We start from the raw sequence: 10,685 nt of genomic DNA on the forward strand, positions 1-10,685 counted from the left end.
TCATCTGACACATAAAAGTGAGCTCTTTTCTGCTGCTTCTACTGTGCACTGGATGGCGTCCTAGCAGTTTTTCATGGTTTTTAAAATTTTTGTTGAAACATGAATTTTTTTTTTTGCTATAATTTAAGTCCAGTGAAATATCATGACAATAAGCTGTTCATAATGAATACATCTATAGATGTCATTAAAGACCAGGAACAATGCTTGTGGCCCAAACACATTCATACTTTTCTCTTGAAAATGACTGCGTGGCCGGTCAAATGGGGCCACATGGACAGACAATGAATGAATAAGATTAGCCAAAGCAGCATATGAAGGAGAATGTAAAGAGAGTAAAAAAACGGATCATGGAGGGAGAAGAAGAAAGAAGAAGAAAGAAGAAGAAGAAGAAGAAGAAGAAGAAGAAGAAGAAGAAGAAGAAGAAGAAGGAAGAAGAAGAAGAAAGAAGAAGAAAGAAGAAGAAGAAGAAGAAGAAGAAGAAGAAGAAGAAGAAGAAGAAGAAGAAGAAGAAGAAGAAGAAGAAGAAGAAGAAGAAGAAGAAGAAGAAGTAGTCCTGCCCAGTGGCATTGTCCCTCCTTGCTGAGATTAAAGCTTCTGGAAGTACTGTGCTCCCATCATACAAGTCAAAACTACTGGGCTCCGGGAGGCAGAAAGGTATCCAAGGATGTTCTGCAGGAAACCTCTAGCAGTTCCAACAGGACACTGCTCTGGAGGGGTATGTAGTTGGTCCCTCTACTTTGTCATTCCTTTCTCACATGTGTGTGCACGCCTGCACACATGTGCACACACACAGTCTTGGAGATCATTGTAAAAGGAAGGAGGAGAGATCATCACGACTTATGGTTTACTGCAAACTTATGGTTTGCAGCACGATGGAAAGCCACGCGCGCCGTGGTGTACAGGAGGTGCGGACGGGGTGCCCTAGGGAACGTCGCCATCAGCTTGGGTGATCCGATTTCTGAATGGTGATCCTGACGCGCTTTTCCAGCTCCAGTAAGGTCTTGTAGAATTTTTCAGCAGTGTCTTCATCTATGTCCATCTGCAAAGGAAGCACAAATAGAGAGAACTGCAAAAGAGAAAACAAAACACAGTGGAGTGGAGCAATGGGAGGCGCCCACGCATGTAAGAGAACTGGAGGCTAGGAAGGGCAGGGAGGGGCAAGAAGGGGCAGGAAAGGGCAGGAAAGAGGCAGGAAAGGGCAGGAAAGGGCAGGAAGGGGCAGGAAGGGGCAGGAAGGGGCCACTGGGAAACACCAGAGGACAGAAATGCTCACACAAACTGGCACCGCCAAACCTCCTGCTGCTTGCTTTAGGTAGAGAGATACTCAATGTGCTTCCCAGTCTGACTCCTGTTACCCAACCAACTGCTGAGGAAAACGGGGAGGGCGGGGAGTCGCATCTGAATTCCTGTCGATGCCCACCCCCTTCCAAAGTGCTTCTATGTGCATGAAACTGGAGAGCCTGTCTTACATCACTATTGTTGTGTATTCTTGTTCTTCCTGCAGGAAATCTTACTTCAACCGAACATAAGAACCACAAACAGGATCTCTTTGTTTCCTAGTCAATGAGGAGCCTGAACTTCAAAAACCGGGGTCTTCCTAAGGGCTAGGGATTAAGGAAACCTTATTTTGGAAATAACATTTCTCCTCATTTGATTCTTTTCGTTATTCGGATTGAGACTGCAAACCTTACAGATCTCTCTGTTCTCGCTCACCTTTATTGAAATGTATTCCAGGACAAATCTTCATTCTGGTTATATTCATCTTCAGTCCCTCTGCCTCTCTTGTGCCCCTCCCTACTCCTCCCTGCCGCCCCACTTTCATATCATTTTGGTTTAATTGGGTTTAACAGAGGTGGTCCACACGAGCATGGGTGTGGCTGGTCACTGTAGCGTGGTGGGCTCATCAATGGATACACAACTGAAGACAGTGACAGCCCTACAACTCCAAGATCAGCAGTCACTAGCTCCCCTGACCCTTTAACAGAGGGCAAGGCTGAGTTCCCCCAATGAATCAAAGGTTAAAGTATTCTCTTCAACGTGCCTCACAGAACATTAATGAAATACTTGGGTTTGTGGAATTAAACATTTTCTTCCCATTGATAGGTTAATTGTTCCCTGTAAGGCTATAAGTTTAAACAAACTCTAAAAGCCCCAAAGGGAGCGTAATATGTTGCAACAGAGTATCTAAACTGTATCGTTTTTGTATATTAAGGATTATAAATTAACACAAACTTGAGTTTAAAAAAAAAAAGATATGCAGGGCAGTGAGTATCTTCAATCCCAGTAGTCAGGAGCCAGAGGCAGGCAGATCTCTGCCTCTGCAGACGAACCTTGTACATAACCAGTCTGTGCTGGCTAATTGCTTGTCATCTTGACACAACTGTCAATTGGGAAGAGGTAACATGTACTGAAGGAAATGACCCCACCAGATTGGCCTGTGTTGATGAATGATGTGGGAGAACTCAGCTCATGGTGGGCAGCTCCACCCCTGGGATGACGGTCCTGGTGCTATCTATAGGGAAGCAAGTGAGCCGGCCACTGGGAGCAAGCCAATACACAGAACTCCTTCACGGCCTCTGCTTCAATTCCAGAGTTCAGGTTCCCGTCTTGCATTCTGACCCTAACTTCCCTCATTGATGGACTGTGATGTGGAAGTGTAAGATGAAATCACCCCTTTCCACCCACAGTTGCTTCTCTCCTGATGTTTTACCACAGCAACGGAAACTTCCCTCACTAAGATAAAGAGTTCCAGGCCCAGCCAGAATGTTTTAGTGAGACCATGTCTTAAAAACAAAACAATTCATGCAGTAAAGACCAACTTGTAAACACCCAGATCAACCACGTCATTGTCATTCCTGTTTAACTGTTTCGATTTTTCAAAGCCATTTCTGGGTTAATGCATGGTGGTGAGCCAGCCCAGTCACAGTGCAGACGGCCAGGGAGCTCCACACAACTCCACCTGCTGAGGAGCTGTTTCTCAAAAATGTCCTCAAGTCACTAGTAACCAACACAACATATCTCAAAACCTAGAAAAGGCTGGTTTTTAGCAGCAGGTAGCATGGGAAATGATATACCCGGCTGGTAGTCACTGGACTCACACTGCTGCCAAACTGACAGAGGCTACACACTTGCCCCAGTCTAGTTCTATTTTGTATCAATGCATTCTCAGTGAGCTGGGCAGAGAAAAACAGGAATGCTACAATCAGCCCTGCTCGTGACAAAGCTACACCATGTTCTAGTAGTCCCAGGTACATGTTCTTACCTCTCTACCCCACCTCTGGGCAATTCTATTTGATTTCTTTTTAGATGAGACTCCAAAAGACTCAATACCAATTTAATTTTCTCTATTCTCTTCCTTGTGTCTTCAAAATAGCTGTCTGACAAAGCTGGCAATTATCTCAAACAGAACGCACATTCATAGAGAAGTTAAGTTCACATAGAAGTATTTGGTATTCTATATGACTTTATTTATTAAAAGCCTCCACGTGAGACAGCATATGAGGGAAACGGGTATGTTCCCTCCCTGCAAAGCTTCTATGCTGACAGGAGCACCCGAGAGTGAGTGTTCTATTCAGAACAGGCACAGGAAGCTCCACCACAGGCACGGGGCCTGTTCTAAAGAGACAGAAAAGGCTGGAAAGAAGCTGAGTTCTGATGGGTGACAGACAGCAACAAGAACAAAGATGAGAGAGGCTTAGCAGAAAGAAGATGCCCACTGCTCCGAGACAGGACAAAGCAGAGAGTCATGAAACGGACCATGATAAAGCCAGCGTGACGACTCTGGTGCAGAAGCCGCGAAGCTGAGATCGCGAGCACCACAGGTCAACGTACCGGCCTGGCCGCATCTCTCACTTGACAACATCAACAGATTTACCTTTTGGCCCTTGACGTAATTAGTCCCGAATCCCGTGGTGGCGCTCAGGTATTTGGTCAGAGGATTGAGAGACTCTGGTTTTTGGTGGAAAAGCCACACCTGGAAAGGAAGAGCGTGTCAGTGACATCAGTGACCCTGCTCCTGCCCCAAGCAGGCGAATTTTGCCATCAGTACTCTGCAGAGCTCCCCAGAGAAACCTCGAAAGTCCTCTCAAAAAGCACTAGCCAATCTAAAGGCCTTTGGAAACAGCGACCATATTTTGAAGAGACACTGTAAATCAGCCTGCTCCACAGTAGACTTTGAGAGCTAATCTAAACAAAATAACAAAACAGAACAAAACAAAAACCAAAAACCAATCCTCACTTGGGCCATCTTCTCCCTTAATTCTCCTATAAATCCAAGACTCATTCATGGGCTTAGTTAATGTCATTCTTAGCACACAGCACAGTAAAGCACAGGTCACTGGGATAATATTTTACAAGTGAGAAGCACACGGCCAAAAGACATGCATGATACAAAAAGGAAGTCTTCCTCCCTTTGCAGTTTCGAAGCCGCTAAGCTGCCGTCTCCGGGAGGAACCTACTGTTCTATCAAGCAGTCAGGCAAAGAAATCTCTTCATTTAGTAACACATACCCCTCCTTCTCTCTTAAACAGAGGTATGCATGGCACATGGGAGTCTCCACTTTAACATCTACCTTCAGTTTTTCAAACCTGTGTATACTGAGCTGTTTCCATTTGCTTTTGGAAGTACAGAGCCCCATCCTGGGCAGGAGCTGTAACTGGTATGTTCAGCTTTTAATGAAAAAATGTATGCGGTAGACTGCAGGCTTTGTAGTTACAAACCAAACCACGAGAGATGGTGAGTACATTTCACAACAGCCTGTCTCAATCTATAAGAGCAATGCCAAAGCCAGAACTTTGCAGTGAAGGTTACACGCCTTTAACCCTTGACTACCTGTAGGTGAGTCCACCACAGAAGCTGTGTGATGCAGGCTCGGTCTCAGTTCCTTAAGCCATTACAGCCCTGCACCAAACATCCAAGACTTCGCTAATCTGAGCTGAGCTCTGAATTATAGATTTAGTTCGCACTTCTTGTAGTATCAGCGAGGCCAGGCATCTTTGCACATGGCCGAACCCATTCAGAATCTTTGTGACTTATGTCTTTTACCTGTGATTTCAACAAATGCTGTTTTCCCATTTGCTGGAGTTCTTGATTTACTAAGAAAATATTTACCTTTTGTGTAAGACAGATGTTTGTATTCTACTTCGTGCCTTGTTTATAGCGGAGTTTGGGATCATGCTAATTTTATTTTAATTTTCGCTCTCTTAGCGATTCCACATTCTGACAAGCAAGCCTTCACATTCTGAAACTTCATATAATTTCCCTGTATTTTCTTCTAATACTTTTACATTTTAACTTTGACATATAGACCTCTTCAATTATCTAGAACACTATCTTGGTGAAAAACAGGAAATAAAGACTATGCCCTTCTGGCATCAATGTTGCTTGAAAAGCCCATTTTTTCCCCCTCTGTTTCTGGTCATTATCATAAATTAAATCTCTGTTCATGGGCCTTCTAAACTTTCTATTCTGTTCCATTGAGTCGTCACATTTTGCTCTATGGGTGTTTTGCCTGCATGAATGTATATGCCTTTCAAAGGCATTAGAGCCCTTGGAAGCAGAGCTACAGATAGTTGTGAACTGCCTTGTGGGTACTGGGAACTGAGCCTGGTTCTCCACAACAGCAGCAAGTACTATTATCCCCTGAGCTGTTTTTCTAGTCCTTCACAATTAAGTTTTTAAACTGGGTCACTAGGATCATGGTGCTCACCCTACCTAAATCACCTGGCCCCTCAGAGTCTAGATTAGTCCCATTCTCATCAAAGTCAGCTCTAACTACTCCAGCCCAGTGGTCCTAGCTCCCCAGTGTTGAGGGAACATTCCCTGCCTAATGACACGATGTCGTGTTTCCTTACCTATTGTGCGGATTCATTAGTTTCCCAAACAGACCTCTAAGCTATTTAGTAACAGGATTTTTCTCTTCTAAATACACCCCACACCAATGATGCTCAATATACACCTAACACCTAGACAAGACTTTCACACTGCAGATGTGCAGAATGAGGAATTCCTAAAGCACCACACTAATGGTCCTTATATCTTGGCAACTATATCAAGACAGTCTAATAGCGCCTGTTCCCACAATCAATTTGTGTCAGAAACTATTTGATTCTTTAATGTGTATCATTCCCCCCCAAACTCAATTTGGTCAAGATTTAAGAAATAGCCAGGCCTGGGTACCACAGTTCTAGCCTTCAAGTTTCTAGGATAAAAATCCTATCTCATGGATTGGGCACACCCTTCAAATCTAAGAAAGCAGGGTTCCAATCCGATGGCATGGGGGGCAGGTTCTCATATGAGAATTCTGACCCATCAGTAGAGCTTTGGGGCTGAGTTGAGAAATATGCAAAGGCATTATGAGTGGACCGAAGAAAACAGAAGTATGGCTCCCAAGCAATGCCTGCCCCACTGAGGAACACAGAGAGCCCAACTGTCAAGTGTCAGTAAAGGAAATCCTGGCTTCCTAATGAGGCAGCTTGATCCTCTAATACCAAGAGAGGGAGACGAACCTTTACGTTTTTTCTTTAGATTTATTTTATGTATGTAAGTGCTTTACTTGCATGTATGTCACTGTACGTGTACTCCAGGTGCCTGTGGACGTCAGGAGAGGGTGTTGGATCTCCTGAAACTGGAGTTATGGATAGCTATGACCTGCTATGTGAGGGCTGAAAAATCAAACTGGGTCATCTGTAAGAACAAGTGAGGCACCTCTCTGGCTCCAGGAAGATCTTTTACATAAGACAACAGGTCTTGTTGCCCCTACTCTTACCCCTATGCCATGGGAAGGCATTCACTGGCCATCATCACATTGCTTTCACTGACTCTGTAGTATCCTGCCACTTCTCCTGCAGCTCCTGGTGCATCTCGCTTCTATAGAGGTGTGCTCTCTATAGTCATAGAGACCAGTGTCCCAGCAGGTACTAAATGCTAAGCTTCTAACTTTGAGTTTGTAACATGATACCAACTTTAATCTCAAATGGAATTTGCTTGTTCACAAAGAAATGGTTCTCAACCTTCTTAATGCTGAGACCGTTTAATATAGTCCCTCCTGTTGTGGTGACCCCCAGTCATAAAATTATTTTATTGTTATTTAAGTGTAATTTTGCTACAGTTGTGAACCGTAATGTAAATGTATTCTCCAATGGTCTAGGTGACCCCTGTGAAAGAGTCATTCGACACCAAAGGGGTCACAACCCACAGGCTGAGGACTGCTGTCTTACAGCCTTTTCCCCTGACACTGCTTACTGTCATCTGTTAGCTTACCCTCCTATCACAAAGCCACTACACAGGCAATGAAACCCTAGTAACATACCAGTGCCTCTGCTCCATTGTATGGCGTCACAGTGAACGCATGTGCAAAAAAGCGAAGCTGATGGAAAGAAAACAACAGCATTATATGGCCGTTTAGAGCAGCAACAGCAACAACAAATTTCAATTTAAGAAAGAAAATTTGCATTTATGATTACAGCACATCAAAAACCTTAAGTCAAATGGCTGCCTGTCGCTTACGAGTTGAATTCTTCAATTTCATAACTCCATATTAAAAAAATAGTAACAATAAGTGTTTGCCTCTTACAAGCCACATCACTGGTAGGAGCAACGTCCAGATAAAGGGAGGCAGAATTCCGAACGTCAGATTGGTCATCACGAGACCTGGGCACATCACACTGGAATACAGACCCTAGGAGCACAGAGGAGAGTCACAGTAAGATTTTAATTTGATACAAATTGATGCAAAGTTCAGGGAGGCTTGGTAATAAAAGACACACACATATGAGCCAGAAACCCAGGGAACGGTGAGTTTGGACTCTCACTGTCCTTACTGCTTACTAGGACCATTTAAGTCTAAAATCACTTACAGGGATCAGGATGCAAAAGTTAGCAAGAACCGAGACTCTGGCCCAAGTGGGACTGCACCAAGTACAAAGCCCAGGGCTTGATTCCCCAGCCCCCAAAATACTAAAACAATAATAATTTGTTAAAAAAAGTAAACCAGAAATTTGTAAAAAATAAAAAGTCATTATGAAGGCTTCAAATGGAATCCCCCAATGTAATCCTAAGGTTTTCCTTCCTGGACACTGAGAAAGAAGAATCATGAGCCGAAAATAAAGCCTACATTTTACTTGACAACTGAAATGTAAAAAAAAATAAATAAAAATAAAAATCCTAGAGCTTTTTATGAAACTAATTCAGCCTGACCCTGCCCTCTGAAAGGAATGCTGAGGGAACTTAGAAACAGCTGTGGCAAATTCTAAAGATCTCAAGATGTTAGAAGGAAACTCATAGTTGGACCAACACTCTTGACTCCAAGCGGTAACAACAAGCAGAAAATGCCAACGGGAAAGACAAGAATTCCAGTTAAGATTTTGGACCCGGGCAATCAGTTCACTCAAAGTGGCAGTGACTCCAGGTGATCATGGTCAGCAGGAGCCAGCATGACCAATAAGGGGCATCTTCTCATTTATATAAACACCCCGGCAATCTGTAAGCTCACAGAGACGGAGCTACGGAGCCTCATCACCACCTTCCACGAGGTTTAAATTACTGACTGCCTTTTAGTCATCAGCATGACAGAGGCTGGGAGGTGTGAGGCTCAGTACGAAAAGTCCAAGAGTCATGTGACCTTTGAATACATGCCACAACTTCTCAAAACGTGAGTGTTCTCATCTAAGAACTGGGATAGTGAGAGCCACTTAGCAGCAGCAGGGAAGACATTAAATGATATAGGCAGACAGAATAGTAGATAGCACTAGAAGTCAGTAACTGCACATGAGTTAACAAGTGTCTATAATAGAGCATCATAGTTCTTGAATAATGCAGAACAGTAAACAAATGGCATCAATAAAAGGGCAGCTGCTGCTTATCTCTCCCCATGAAACAGCAACTCTGGTGGTTAACTTCAGCATCTCTGAGAGACAGGCCTTGCCTTCTGGTTGAAATTCCTGTTCAAAGCCACATTCAGGAGGTCGGTAGCGTATTTGGAAGAGCTGTAGGGTTCCTGGCCTTTGGTATGCTGGATGTCCTCCAGACTGAAGTTAGCCTTCTTTGCATTGCGAGAGGACGTCCAAATGAGCTGAGAGGGGTTGTCCGCATGGCAGAGAAGCGGTTCCAGTTCCCGAATCTGAATGAAGAAGACACAGAATAAAAGATGTCATGATCTTCTAGGGGTATGTGCTAACAATTTAAAACTTCTGTCTAGGTACACTGGAATTCAAGAAGTAAACTCATAGGGATATGGTAGCAAGGAACAGGTTTACTGTTGCAAGAGCAAGCTAGAAGGGTTATAGGCAACAAAGAGTAAGGGGTACAGACATTAGCTCATGTTAGATCAACTACTTGTATGTATGCATATGCATACACTCATGAACTAGAATGCATACATTTATCTCCATGGTTTGCTGGCTGAAAGGGCCTAGAGCTATTAATATCTAAGTAGAAACAAGAACCCAGATCTTTATTTCTAATAACAGTTTATCTTGGTTCCCATCTTAAAATGAAAAGAGAAAAGCAAGAAAAAGTGGTATGGATAGTCATGTAGGAGCATCTAATAACCATCCTATGTAGTATAAGCTACAGAGACTAGAGACTATCATTTTTAAATAAAACCCTTTGATGTATAAAATATATAACCATGATTATGCATGAATATGGAATGAATTGAATTTAAAAAAAATGGAAGAAAGAAATGTTCCTGATGGAAAATTTCCAAAAAGTTTCTGTAGATAATCCATCCCTTAAAAGGTGAAGTTCAACCCCCTCGGGGTGGGTTACATACAGCCCGAGTCTTCTGAACACTACACTATAGAGACCGAAGGACGACACCACAGTGGAGAAGCCTGACAAGCCGCCTCAAGCCAGGTGATCAAGGTCAACATGGAAAGGTCACAGACTCTATAGTCCTCATCATCCAAGTCATGATCTCACTATGCATCTCGGTGAGCTTGGAGCTCACTGTGTAGCACAGGCTAGCTCAGTCTTCCTGCCTCCATCCCCCAAGTGCTGGGATTATAAGCATATGACAAACATGCTTTGCCTTGGAATATGCGATCTTGATGTGAGGTGATGAGACAGGCACTTTACATCCATAGTCTTTCCGAAAACACTCTACAGTCTCACTGTGAGACAAACATCAGAGAAATTAACCGAGAGACAGCCTGTGAAATGCCAGGGTAGCAAGCCTGAACTGTCAGGGTCATTAAAACCAAAGTAGGTCTGTGAAACTTCCACAACAAAGGGCCTACGGAGCCTTGACTACTGAGTGTAAGGTGAGGCCCTGGATGGAATCCCAGCTGGTACTGAGACTTAATAAAACATGCAACCTTAGTAGACACTAAACTTAATAATTTATCAGTACTGTATCATTTATTTTTACAAGTGCACAGTACTGATATAAAATGCAAATAAGAGAAGACACTGAATACAGGACGGACAAGAACTCTGTACGATCCTTCCAAAAGTTTTGTAAATATACAACTTCCAAAAAACGTTAGTTCATTAGAGAAAACTCTACCACTAAAGCTTCCAGATGTGGCCCACGCTGCAGTGGATAAATAAGACAACCCAAACAAGAAAACCCCATACACATGAGACTCAGTTACCCACTCCTAACCGGTACTACTTCAGGGACATGAAATTCACAGAAAGGATCCCCACTCTTTATAGTAACTCTTTTTTTTTTTTTTTTTTTT

General features: G+C 43.3%; 1 protein-coding gene across 1 annotated transcript in view; it reads right to left on the reverse strand.

The window, feature by feature from the left end:
- Positions 1 to 574: 574 nt before the first annotated feature.
- Hsd17b7 (hydroxysteroid 17-beta dehydrogenase 7) overlaps positions 575 to 10,685 on the reverse strand; it is a 16,602-nt gene continuing 6,491 nt past the window's right edge. Inside the window, exons 5-9 of the mRNA XM_021198904.2 lie at positions 8,924 to 9,118; positions 7,574 to 7,678; positions 7,310 to 7,366; positions 3,875 to 3,973; positions 575 to 1,039 (exon numbers count right to left, since the gene is read on the reverse strand). Of these exons, the coding sequence (XP_021054563.1) occupies positions 938 to 1,039; positions 3,875 to 3,973; positions 7,310 to 7,366; positions 7,574 to 7,678; positions 8,924 to 9,118 (558 nt within the window). The 3' untranslated portion in view covers positions 575 to 937. The remainder of the gene's footprint in view (positions 1,040 to 3,874; positions 3,974 to 7,309; positions 7,367 to 7,573; positions 7,679 to 8,923; positions 9,119 to 10,685) is intronic.

The sequence above is a fragment of the Mus pahari genome, chromosome 5, assembly GCF_900095145.1.
Source record: "Mus pahari chromosome 5, PAHARI_EIJ_v1.1, whole genome shotgun sequence".
Lineage (NCBI taxonomy): Eukaryota > Metazoa > Chordata > Mammalia > Rodentia > Muridae > Mus > Mus pahari.